Raw genomic sequence first — 13,646 nt, 5'->3', positions numbered from 1 at the left:
TGTGAATTATCCTGAGTACGGCCTCAGGGCAGTTTGGGATAGACTAAACGAATGTTACGGGGTTTCAGAGGTGGTGGAGAGTTCCTTGTTCAAAAGGTTGGAAAGTTTTCCAAAGATCTCTAATAAAGACCACCGCAAACTAAGAGAACTTGGCGATTTGTTAATGGAAATAGAAGCAGCTATGGTGGACGGTGATCTACTAGGTCTGAGTTATCTAGACACGCCACGTGGAATTAATCCTATTGTACAGAAGTTGCCATTCTATTTGCAAGAAAAATGGCTAACATCAGGCTTTCAGTATAAGCAGGAACACAGGGTTCTCTACCCTCCATTCAGATTCTTTGTGAACTTTGTAACCAAGCAAAGATGAGAACTGATCCCTGTTTTATGCTAACGACTTCGAATAATGATTCAGCTGAGCACCAAAGGCAAGCTTTAACCCTTTAACTGCCCACTCGACCATATGATTTAGCACATTTTGAGTCTCTATATCTCAATATGAGGAGTGCCTAACTTAGCTTAACCTGATTGAGCCATCTCTGCCGCTTGGTTGAGGTACGATATGCTAAAGAAATCCACGAGAGGGCACTGTTTCTTTAAATAGTATTCTTCTTCTTCCCCTCTCCAACCAGGAAGTCAGAAACACAAAAATCTGTCACAAATATCGACTTGTTGTGGTAAAACTTTGAAAGGTATAAATAGGTTTCTGGCATATAATAGTGTTATAGACCTTACTAAACAGAATTATGTTACTTGATACCACATAAAAAGCTAAATTAAAGGTCTAATAATTTTTTTAAAATATGCTTGACCAAACGGTTGATTTGTCACTTTCTGGTAAATGTTGCAAATTAAGCTAATGTAGTTAACATTTAATTTTTTTGCTATAAAATCTAAAGTAATTTTCATCTATTGGTGTAAATATGAAACAATAAGTGTTATTACAGTGTTATACACTAAGAATAATTATAACATCATTATCTTACAAAATAATTTTTGTGCCTTTCTGAGTTGATATTACCAAATATGGTAAAATTTTAGAATAAATGTGGGGAAATCATAATTTTCACAACTACTAACTAATTTTAACTTTTCAACCACCACTAGAGGGACACTAAATCCTTCTATGGTGCAAAGCCACGCACTCTTCTCACCCTTGTACCAGAAAATCCTCAAGAATCTGATTGTGATCTGAATGATGATGACCAAGTAGAAGATCCTGATTATCAGCCCACACAAGCAGATGATACTGGAGACAGCTCTTTTGAATCCCTGGATGAAGAGGAGGCTCTCTCAAAAAGCAGATCTTCTACACAGCCACCTCGTAAAAGGAGCAGGAAAGGGAAACACACACTAAAAACTGTTCCCTTGGAGCAGCCAAATGACAACGACGACCCAAGTTACACCCCCGGCCCCAACAAAAGAACAAGAAGAATCTGGAAGCAGGAAGACATTGATGAGTTCCAGGTTCTTAATTCAAGATTTGAACCCCTTGAAGCTGTGCCCTCACCCTTCCAGTATTTCAAAATGCTCTTCACTGATGAGATGATTGAATATATCGCACATCACACCAATTTGTACTCTGCTCAAGAGTTGGGTGATCCAATCAAGACTAGTCCTGAAAAGATAGAGCATTTCCTAGTGATCCTTCTTTTTATGGGTGTTTTCAATTTCCCGTCACTGGAGGACTACTGGCACCGTGAATCACGCTTCGACCTGATCACTGACATCATGCCAAGGAGGAGATTCCAGCTGTTACGGTGATACATTCATTTATGAGGGAGATGCAGTCTGTGTCCAAAGGGAGTGTGAAATGCAATGTCTTCCTGTGTTTGAATGCAAACCAGGAATGCTTTAAGTTATATCACCAGAGGTAAAGTGCATCTAATGCACAAAAAGAATGCTGTTTTGCAAACACATAGATAAGGTTGGAAATGTGATGTTTTAATATGTTTAGTAATGTTTTTCTGTGTTTGCCATGTTTTTTCAAAGTTTAAATGAAAACAAGTAACACTAGTTCAGTCAATCCTCCAGATACGTGACACTTGTGTCCCAAAATACATGCTGTTGCACCAAAACAGAAAAGGTGTGCTGAGATATAAAAGCAACAAATGTTTCTATTGTTCTGCAGTATTTTCTTTTCCTTTTTGAATGTAAAAATAAATGTTTTGCACTGTTACCTATAATCAGAAGTGGATTGAATGTGAGAATTTTGTGCTGTGGCACTTTAATACAGATACAGTCAAGATGGGAAGATTAAAAATGCAATATTTCCTTGTTTGACGCAATGTTTTCCTTGGTTGAAATTAAAACCAGTGTTTTGTGGCATTTTGACAGAAATAAACTGTATCCAATGCCCCAGACATTTTTTGTTGGTTATTTCTTTATAAATTAGCATTTTATTTTAATTTATCTACTGTACTTGGTATTTTTATTACGTCATATACTTAAACCATCAAGTGACATCTCAACTGTTTGGTAGAGATCAATATTTTAAAAACCACAGGGTCTGTTGGAAAAAAAATTTTTGATTGTGTATATGAGTCACCCTAGGGTAAAAGAAATGCAAAGAAAAAAATTTTCACAGGTTTTTTTCTTGGTGTGGTTGTTAAAGGGTTAAGAACTGATAGTCATAAACCTCTCGCTGTAATGAAGACAGGGGTTTTCACTAAGAAGTCACCTGGACAGCAATGTGGCTCTGCTCAAACCAGTATGCAATCTGCAAGTGGACCCATCATAACAGATGATCCAGCCAAACATTGTGTGCTACACAACAAACCTCATCCTCTCTCAAAGTGTAGAACCTTCAGAGGAATGCTCATTGAAGAAAGAAAGGCAATTCTAAAAAAAAATATGGAATATGCTACAAATGTTGTAAAGCTGTACATCTGGCAAGAAACTGTGAAGAAGAAACAGTCTGTACAGAGTGTGGAAGTGTAACACATGTCTCAGCTCTACACCCAGGACCTACACCGTGGGTAAACACCCCAGATTCTCGGATATCAGAGAACGGCGGAGAGGGAACAAGTGAGAAAAAGGAAGAAGCCGTCTCCACGACTTGCACCAAAATCTGTGGCAAGGAAATCTCAGGACGCTCCTGCTCTAAAATAAGTCTGGTGAAAGTATATCCGGATGGTCGTCCAGATGCCGCAGTGAAGGTGTATGCAATATTGGATGATCAAAGCAATAGATCACTTGCACGGACTGAATTCTTTGATATGTTCAACTTAACAGGGACAGCCACACCGTATTTCCTTAAAACGTGTGCAGGAACTATGGAAACGCAAGGCAGACAGGCTTGTGGCTTCATGATCGAGGCGAACGATGACAGCATTCAGCTCGCTTTACCAACGTTGATCGAGTGCAACGAGATCCCGAATAATCGGTCGGAAATCCCGACACCAGAAGTGGCACTAAACCACAGCCATTTGAAACACCTTGCAAAGTACATTCCCGAGCTCGAGGAGCAAACTCCTATTGTACTCTTATTAGGCAGAGACATTCTTAGAGTGCACAAAGCTAGGAAACAAGTGAATGGCCCGCACAATGCACCATACGCCCAAAAACTGGACTTGGGATGGGTGATTGTTGGTGATGTATGTTTAGGAGATGTTCATAAGCCATCTGCGGTGACCTCCTGTTACACCGACATCTTAAAAACTGGACGGCCCTCTCTATTTGAGCCGTGTCCAAGGAGTTACACAGTTAAAGAGAGATTCTGTTGTGATGACTCCATCTCAGCTTCATCTTTCAACACAGGCTTCATCAGCAGTAGTGAAGGTCTGGATGCGGATGTCTTTCTCCAAACAAAGACGGATGATTTGGAGGCTCCTTCAATAGAGGACATTCAATTCCTGACAATGATGGACAAAGAAGTACATCAGGATGAAAGGAACAACTGGATCGCTCCTTTGCCTTTCAGGATGTGGCGTCCAAAGCTTCCAGGTAACCGCTCACAGGCACTTCAGAGACTTCACTCACTGCAGCAAAACTTCAGGAGAAAGCCGGAGATGAAGCAACAGTTCTTCGACTTCATGGAAAAGATCTTCAGAAACGGGCACGCAGAAGAGGCACCCCCTCTGGGACCAGGGGAGGAGCATTGGTATTTACCTTCATTTGGGGTTTTTCATCCTAAAAAACCATCTCAGATCAGAGTTGTCTTTGATTCTAGTGCACAACATAACGGACTTTCCTTGAATCAGGTACTCTTAACAGGGCCTGATCTCAATAATAGCCTCGTCGGAGTCTTTCTGAGGTTCAGGAAGGAACCGATAGCCTTTTCAGTAGACATAGAGCAAATGTTTTATCGTTTCACAGTGAAACCAGCAGATCGCAATTTCCTCCGGTTTCTCTGGTTTAAGAACAATGAGCCGGAAGGAGAGATAATAGATTACCGCATGAAGATGCATGTTTTTGGAAACAGCCCTTCCCCTGCAGTAGCTATTTACTGCCTTAGGAGGGCAGCAGAAGCTGGCCAAAAGGAGTTTGGTGAGGACGCTAAACAGTTTGTCGTCCGCGATTTCTATATGGATGATGGCCTAAAATCCCTTCCTTCGTCAGAGGATGCCATCAGCCTGTTAAAAAGAACAAAAGACATGTTAGCTTGTTCTAATCTAAGGCTACATAAGCTGGCCTCTAACAGTAAAAGTGTAATGGAAGCTTTTCCTGGTGAGGATTATGCTACCAATCTGAAAGACCTGGATCTAGATTCAGGCAACCTGCCTATGCAGCGCAGTTTAGGTTTGCTGTGGGACTTGGATTCGGACAGTTTCATTTACCAAGTTCAGGAGGAGAGAAAAGCATTCACTCGGCATGGAGTCCTCTCCACTGTAAATAGCTTGTACGACCCACTTGGATTGGTGTCTCCAATCACCATTCAGGGCAAAGCACTTCTTCGAGAACTCACCAGAGACTCCCCAGACTGGGATGCGCCTCTTCCTCCAGAGAAGGAGAAGCGGTGGGAGAGTTGGAGAAGCACTCTTAAAGAGTTACAGCATTTTAAGATCCCTAGATCTTACACACATGTACCACCATCTGCTGCAAAGCACAGAGAACTTTGTGTGTCCGCAGACGCCTCTGAAAGAGCAGTGGCGGCAGTTGCATATTTAAAGACTGTGGATGGACATGGAAAATGTCACACTGGCTTGATAGCAAGTAAAGTCAGACTTGCACCAAGGCCTGGCTATACCATACCTAGACTAGAGCTTTGTGCCGCAGTCATGGCAGTGCATTTGTCTGAGGTTATTGTCTCAGAAATTGACATTCAGTTCACATCAGTTACCTTTTACACGGACAGTAAAGTTGTCCTGGGGTACATTTACAATGAAAAAAGGAGATTTCATGTATTTGTTCACAACCGAGTCCAGGGAATCAGACGCAGCACACGGCCTCAGCAATGGCAATATGTGCACACAGAGCACAACCCTGCAGACATTGCTACACGACCTGTTCCAGCAGAACTGTTGAGAAACACAATATGGTTCACTGGTCTGGACCAGTGAACCACTGGTCTGGACCAGTGGATCCATTCATTGACGGCAAAGCATGTTTCTATCCAAACATGAAGTCTCATCAGTTGTAAAGCAAACATATGAGCTTTTGGATCCAGAATACGATCCAGACATAAAGAAGGTGACAACTCTAACAACAGTAGTGTCTCAGCCTCTCGGCTCTCATCGTTTTGAGCGATTCTCATGTTGGAGAGCAGTTGTTAGAACAGTTGGAGGATCGATTCACATCACTCAGTGCTTCCAAAAGAGACGAGATGACCTTTCAATGGAGTGTAAAGGCTGGCATTTGTGCTCACCACACTTTTCAGTGGACATTCTCAAAGACAGTACTACAATAATTCTCAGATCTGTTCAGCAGGAAGTCTTTGGAGGAGAGCTGGAATTGATTGCTGCTAATCAACGCATTCCAAAGAGCAGCCCGTTGTGGTCGTTGGATCCATTCATTGACGGCAAAGGAGTTCTAAGGGTCGGAGGTCGTCTTCAGGAAGCGAACTTAGGATCTGCAGAGAAAAGACCGGTAATTCTACCTGGACGTCATCATGTCACCACCCTGATAGTTCGTCACTACCATGTAGGAGCTCAACATCAAGGGAGGCACTTCACGGAAGGAGCTATCAGATCTGCAGGCTTTTGGATCCTGGGTGGCAAACGATGCGTGAGTAAACTCATCTTTGAATGTGTCACATGCAAAAGGCTCAGAGGAAAGTGTGAAGTTCAAAAGATGGCAGATCTCCCGGCTGACAGACTCAGCACGGAACCACCGTTCTCTAATATCGGCCTAGATGTTTTTGGTCCATGGTCTGTATCTGCCCGACGGACAAGAGGAGGTCATGCAGAGAGCAAGAGGTGGGCTATTTTGTTCACACGTTTAAGTGTCAGAGCTATCCATATCAAGGTCATTGAATCCTTGGATACCTCCAGTTTCATAAACGGATTGAGAAGATTCCTGGCCGTCCGAGGACCAGTGAAGCACATCCGCTCTGACAGGGGAACTAACTTTATCGGGGCTTCAAAAGTCCTAGGAATTCCTTCAAATATTGATGAAACATCTGTGAAGAGATTTCTTTCAGATCACGACTGCACTTGGACCTTCAACAGCCCTCATTCTTCTCACACGGGCGGAGTGTGGGAACGGATGATTGGTGTCACACGCCGCATTTTGGATTCAATGTTCCTTCAGATGGGAACTTCCAAACTCACACACAAGGTGCTCGTGACCTTCATGGCAGAGGTCGCAGCTATCGTCAACAACAGACTGTTGATTCCTGTTTCCTACGATCCTATGGATCCATTCATCCTTACACCTGCCACTTTGTTGACGCAGAAAGTGGGACCTTGTCCAGCTCCTGTGAGAGACTTGGAGGACAAGGACTTGTCCCGACAGCAATGGCGCAGAGTGCAAAGTCTGTCTGACACCTTCTGGGACAGATGGCGCAAGCAGTATTTATCTACTCTGCAACCTCGCAAGAAGTGGACATCTGAGCACAGAAGTTTGAAACCAGGAGATGTTGTGCTCCTAAGAGACAATGCGGTGAAACGTAATGTCTGGCCTATGGGCATCATTACTGAGGTGTTCCCCAGTAAAGATGGACTTGTTCGGAAAGTTCAAATTAAAGTACCGAAAGTAGACTGTGTTAAGCTGTTCTTAAGACCTGCATGTGATGTGGTTTTGCTTATTGCTTCACAAGTGTAAAGGTTGTTGATTTTGTGTTATGTGAAATTTCGTAGTTTCAGACGGGGAGTGTGATGTTATGTCAGTTGACATTCTACAGGTTATAAGATTTAAGCGTTCAATGTCGCCATCTAGTGGTGAAATTTATGTACATCACTCTAAGAGTCGGGCGTTAATGACGTCATTAGAGAGCAGACAAGTCAGGACAATGCAACGCATGGTTTTCCGGTAACACGGCTACTCCTATACAGTTGGTCCTAGAAAGCACTGTCGGCACGTATAAGAGTTATGTTAATATTCGTTATTTAAGCATAAGTTAATCATTTGTAAATGCAATACCGCTTTGTGAGAACTTACGGCTTTGAGCTAATACTTTCGTTGTAGCGACCGAGTATACTTGTGGGTGCTGTATTAACTGCTACTGTGTATTATTCAAAGTTTGTATGTTTATTTCATAGTTTTACACCTACTCCATCTGGCTTCATTAAAGACTCAACGCAAGCGCTCTAGTCTGTGTGATCCTTTGGAGAGGAGTTTAGCTGAGTGTCGACTCCGGCAAGGCGTTGGAGGTTGAGGACATGACAGTATTATTTCAGTCATATTTCATACATTAACTAAAAACCAAGCTTTCGTTTCTGTTCATTTTTACCACAAGATTACATTATAAAAGAAACAATTGTTCTTAATTGTGATTCTACTGCAAAAGAGAAAACAGCAAGTTATATCTTTAATACTAATTATATTTTAACCTGTTCTGTCATTTTGAAATTTGATAAATGAAATAACTTAGAGGTCCTTTGGGGTAACATTTATGCAATTTCACCTCAATGTGATGAGTGAAACTATTCCATTTTAAATGTCTTGGATCATTTTTGTCACTGTTATTATCCCAACAGTTTGTGTTTTACAGTGTACCAAACTATTGCTCACCAGGGTGCAAAAGTGGACGTTTTGTGCGTCACTATTTCTTATCGCTTACATTTTTATTTTTTATGTTTTGGCATGCACCTAAAATGATGTTTTGAAAACTGCCTTAAAAAGTCTCCAAAATATGACTCCATTAGCAATAAAAGTTTAAAATATTGTCTTACCTTCTGCGTTCACAACAGAGGTCACAGCAGGAAAAGCCAGGCATCCAAAGAACAAGGAGTGAACTATTTGGTTAGAACAATAAAGCATCTTTTTCAGCCCTTGTCTGTCTAAAATCTTTTTGCTTTGGAAAAGGTGCCCTAAAAATCTCAAGAGTTATTCACAAACTCGCAGGCAGAAGTAGCAATTTGTTTCCTCTTTTTTCTTTTTGGCTGCACAGACTAAAACTGCGCGTCAACCAGTGAGGATGCTGAAGGAAGAAACATAAAACGGCTCAGGAGTGAAGAGGCGCAGCTTATCTTCCCCAAATAGTCGCACTGGCAAGCAGATAAAGCACCTGTGTGAAAAATCACGTCCTCCCGAAAGTAAATACGTCACGGCTCAAAATGTCCAGGGTGGGCAGAGGGAGGTGAGCAGGACTGCTGCTTCTCAGCGAGACCAGACTGTTAGTAATTACTTTATAATGAGGATATAAAAGTGTAAAAATCAACTCAAGATAATGTTATCAGATCATATTCTTGAATAAAAAGCACAGAAAGTACAGAAACTTTGGATGATTTCATTTCATTTCATTATTTGTATAAAACATGGTTGGAACTCTTTATTAATTTTCATTCTGTAACAAGGCGGCGTTTTGCGGTTGGATTTTACAGTGAGGACGAAAAGCTCAGGCAGTCAGGTGGAAACAGCAGTGGTTTATTCTTCACACAGCATCAACAACACTTCACAGGTGAAACTGCAGCCTTAAATAGTCCCAGCTGTGACCGACCAAACCACCTTTAATTCACAGGGGAGTCTCAATTCACCAATCTCCAGCTATTTAAATAAAATACCTTTTACTAAATACAAATATTTCCACTTTTTATAAATATTTTATGTTTTATCATTACAGTACACCATAATGAAACGCCACAAACCCATAAACAATCTCCTCCCCCCACACACACTTTTCAATGGCCGCTCCCGGAAACTATACGTGGTGTCTGGACCCCTGGGGCGGTATTTGTCCAAACACCCTGGACAAGACAAGACAGGTGAGTCACTTCATATTAGAAATCCACACTTAACAGATTACGCACAAACATTTGCTCAGTTTTACCCACCAGTAGCTCATTGCTCTGAATAACAATTATCCTCCCTTCACAGGCAACCACCTCACCTCTCAATGAGGAGCAGCTGTGCAGAGCCCAGAACAAAAGGCTGCATGCTAATCTCTAAAAATGCTCAATAAATACAATTAAGACTTCTTGTGTGCAAATTGCTATTTATGTGCAAATCTATGCTTAAAGTGCAGTGCTAAATAAAGTGCTTGTTAACAAAGTGCAAAAAGTGCTTTTAAAAGTGCTATACAGTGATTTAAGTAAAAATAGATGAATAGAATAATGAAGATCTCTTCATTACAGGTTCATTTTTTAAAAATAAACAAGGTGCAGAATTCTAGAACACTGTCAAAGGTTACCATAGCCTGGACAATCCTATGATGTCACAAGACATGTTGTGATGTCACCACAGAACTTCACTTGAAGTTCAGTGATTAGTTCTTGTGCTTGTCAGAAAGCACAAGGTCCAGTGACGACTGCTTCTACAGAAAACCCTGTTTGGATAATTTTTGAGACAGTTTTTGAGAAAAATGGAGACTCAGAATAAGGAATTCTTTGAAGAGGAGATTCAATGCCAGGAAGATGGACGGAAGAACAAGCATAGTCAGGATGCCTGGATTGAAGGCAAAGATACCCAAAGCGGTGATTCCTTGGAGGAGGAAATTAACAGGCTAAAGATGCTCTTGAATTCAGAAAGAGCCAGATTCAATGAGGAACGCCAAAGAGCAAACAACTTGGATAAAGAACTGCATGACGCGAAACTCAAACTAAAAAAATGCGAGTTTAGTGAAAACGACGTTGGCGTGTGCCGTGAAGCAAAACAAGGATCCAATGCCAGTGAGGACATCGTGTTTTCTGAGCTCCTCATGGAAAATAAAGCCCTCCAATATCAGCTACAATCTTCTCAAGAAAAAGAGGCACTTTTACAGCGAGAAATGCAGTCAAGTACGGCCTTATATCAGGAAGTCCTTGCTAAGCTAGAAACTGACATTTTTAATCTGTCAGAACAGGTGGCAACTTTACAGGAAGAGCTGGACGTAGAAAGAACAGCTAACTCTCGAACAAATATGAGCAAGAGGTTTTTTAAGATGATAAAAGATGGAAACACAGGACAGAGTACAGAACTGAAGACATGTCTCCAGAGCAAGCTGGACCAAGCCAAAGAGGAAAACCGGGAAATGACAAAGAAATTTGAAATGGATGTTTTAACTCATCAAAACCGGATATGTTCACTGGAGAGGGAGCTGCAAGACGACAGAGAATCTCATGCAGAGATACTGAAAATGAACCAACTGCTTTACTCAGAGCTGCAAGCTGAGAATGCAATTCTTTGTCAAAAAATCGCTGCAGTGCACGACGTTTCCCTAGAGACACAGAGATGCATCCAGGAAGAGCTGGACCAAGCCAAAGAGGCAAACCGGGAAATGACAAAGAAATTTGAAATGGATGTTTTAACTCATAAGAAACGGATATGTTCACTGGAGAGGGAGCTGCACGACGACAGAGAATCTCATGCAGAGATAGTGAAAATCAACCAAATGCTTTACTCAGAGTTGCAAGCTGAGAATGCAATTCTTAATCAAAAAATGACTTCAGTTCAAGACGATTCCCTAGAGGCACAGAGATGCATCCAGAAAGAGCTGGACCAAGCCAAAGACGCAAGTCTAGAAATGGTCCAGAAGTTTGAAGTTGAAATTTTAGCCCTTAGAAAAGAAATAGAAACAATGGAGCAGGAGCATAGAGATGAAAGATATCGTCATGCAGAGGTCGAGATACGTAACGGAAAAAGGGCCAAATTCCTCCACGCGGAGAAGAACATGCTGCAGAAGGAGCTGGATGGAGTTAAACGCGACCTCTTTTTAAATGAAGTCAAATACAGGAAAGAGCTGGATGCGTCAACAGCTGAAATAGAACGCCAACTTTCACGTAATTATAAGCTCTCTGAGGAGCTAAAAAGGAAGGATCAGGAGGTAATTGCCGAAGCACAGGCTCCCCTCCCGGTAAAGAAGCCTTTTCTGAAAAAGCTTCGACATGCTCTGGGTTTGAAGAAACCGGAAAAATGGAAGAGAAAGCAGCCTGCTGAAGAAAATGAGTAACGCTTGTTTATGCTAGGGGCCAAGATCATGAAGCTTCTCACCATAATGGATGGATGTATGGATGGATGAAGATTTGCAATCCACTTGGAAGGACCACCTCATAAAGATTGAAGTTTAAAGATTTATTGAAGAAGGGATGAAAGGATGGGGGAATTAGGGGATCAAGGGAGGTGAAGAAGTGAAGACTTAGTGTGGGGGTAACATGTTGACTTTCACAAGCACAGACCACACCGCAAAGAGATAAGTTTAAAGATTTATTAAAGAAGGCATGATGCACAGTGGCGCAGTTGGTAGCACTGTTGCCTTGCAGGAAGAAGGTCCTGGGCTCAATTCCAGGCCTTTTTTCTGCATGGAGTTAGCATGTTCTCCCTGTGCAGGCGTGGGTTCTCTCCGGGTGCTCCGGCTTCCTCCCACAGTCCAAAAACATGAAATGTGTTCAGGTTAATTGGTCTCTCTAAATTCTCCTTAGGTCTGCGTTTGTGTGTATATGATTGTTTGTCTCTGTGATGGACTGGCGACCTGTCCAGGGTGTACCCTGCCTCTCACCAGTTGACCACTGGAGATGGGCACCAGCACAGATCTCAATGGGATAAGGGTGTAAGAAAATGGACGGATGGGACAAAGGGATGAAATTAGATAAATACATAATTATAATTATATTCTAATTAGAGGTGTGGTCTGGACGTGGCCATGCTTCCGAACTTAAGTTAACATATTAACTTAATTTCGCTAGCATGGACCGCGCCACGAAGATATAAGTTTGCATGTTCTCTCTGTGCACGCATGGGTTCTCTCCGGGTACTCCGGCTTCCTCCCACTGTCCAAAAGCATGACTGTTAGGTTAATACGTCTTTCTAAATTTTCACTAGGTGTGAGTGTGTATGGTTGTGTGTCCTGTCTGTTTCTGTGTTGCCCTGCGACAGACTGGCGACCTGTCCAGGATGAACCGCGCCTCTCGCCCGAAACGTTCGCTGGAGATGGACACCAGCACCTCCCAACCCCACTAGGGACCAGGGTGTACAGAAAATAGATGGATAGATAATAATAATAATAATTATTATTATTATTATTATTAGTATTATTATTATTATATTATTATTATAATACTTTGATATGATTTAAAATTTTCTGAGAATAATTATAATAATTATTATCATCATTATTATTAATAATAATAATAATGTGATTTATTTGTTGTTTATAAAATATTTGGAAATTAAAATAAAATATCTGACACAATGTAGTTTCCTTTGAATTTTGTGGAAAAGGAATATTTCATCAAAGGTACATTTCAATAAATTTAATTTGTTTCAGTATTTAAAAGCTATAAGGGGAAACTGCCATATAGACTCACTAAACATAAATAGATATATTTCAAGAATTTATCTGACACTTTAGAGGATTAAGTCTACAGCTAATGGAAACTCAAAGTACATGTTCTCATAAAATTGAGAACATGTACAATAAATTTATTTATTTATTTGGACATCAACTACATCTGTCATAGTTTTTGTGTCATGTCACTCCTAAAACAGAGACGGCATAAGCATCTTATCTAAGCACATAAGCAGAAATAATTGAAATATACCACTGACGATGAGAAATCTATATTGGATGTTTCCCTTTGTAAATTCTTTTATTAAACAAATTAAAATGTACCTTTTCGTAATAATCTGTTGACCCAGCGCTCATGTGAATCTAAGTTTTATGCATTTAATGCTTTTTAATCAGGCTTTTATGAGAAGTGCTTTATTGTGTCATGGGAGGTAAATGATGCCTGGTTTTCAACTTATTTGCAATTAATGATCTCAAAAGTGAGCCACATGTGGAGCCTGTAAATATTTTAGTGAGTAAACATTTTTATCCATTTAATTTTTCCTGATAGTTGGAAGATTTTACATGTTTTTGGAGAGATTTTTGGTTATGCATGGTTGAACAATTGATAGCACCGTTGCCTTTCAGCAAGAAGGTCCTGAGAAAATAATCAAGGTGACACTCAAGGTACATTTTAAATCACTGAATAACATTTTAATATGATATAAATATGATATTTTACATAATACAGCCTCTTTGAACAAACAAGACATTTTGAAATCTAGGACTGTAATTCACCACTTCAAAGTTTACATCCCTTTGTGTTCATCCACAACATAAAATTGCACTAATATTAATTAAAATT

At 40.8% G+C, this 13,646-nt stretch overlaps 1 protein-coding gene across 1 annotated transcript; it reads left to right on the top strand.

Moving 5' to 3' along the window:
* The first annotated feature begins 5,554 nt into the window (after positions 1–5,554).
* Positions 5,555–8,598, top strand: LOC114155473 (uncharacterized). The gene is made up of 2 exons (XM_028035375.1): positions 5,555–7,751; positions 8,292–8,598. The coding sequence occupies exon 1, from the start codon at positions 5,776–5,778 to the stop codon at positions 7,201–7,203; it is 1,428 nt and encodes a 475-aa protein (XP_027891176.1). The 5' UTR covers positions 5,555–5,775; the 3' UTR covers positions 7,204–7,751; positions 8,292–8,598.
* The last annotated feature ends 5,048 nt before the right edge of the window (positions 8,599–13,646 follow it).

Source organism: Xiphophorus couchianus, chromosome 13 (assembly GCF_001444195.1).
Source record: "Xiphophorus couchianus chromosome 13, X_couchianus-1.0, whole genome shotgun sequence".
In the NCBI taxonomy this organism is placed as follows: Eukaryota; Metazoa; Chordata; class Actinopteri; order Cyprinodontiformes; family Poeciliidae; genus Xiphophorus; species Xiphophorus couchianus.
Note: the sequence above shows the minus strand (reverse complement) of the source record. Positions and strands in the feature narration are given on the sequence as shown.

Bases quoted from the DNA above. Each gene is read 5' to 3' on its own strand.
- LOC114155473 (XM_028035375.1), top strand. From the start codon at position 5,776: ATGGAGTGTAAAGGCTGGCATTTGTGCTCACCACACTTTTCAGTGGAC.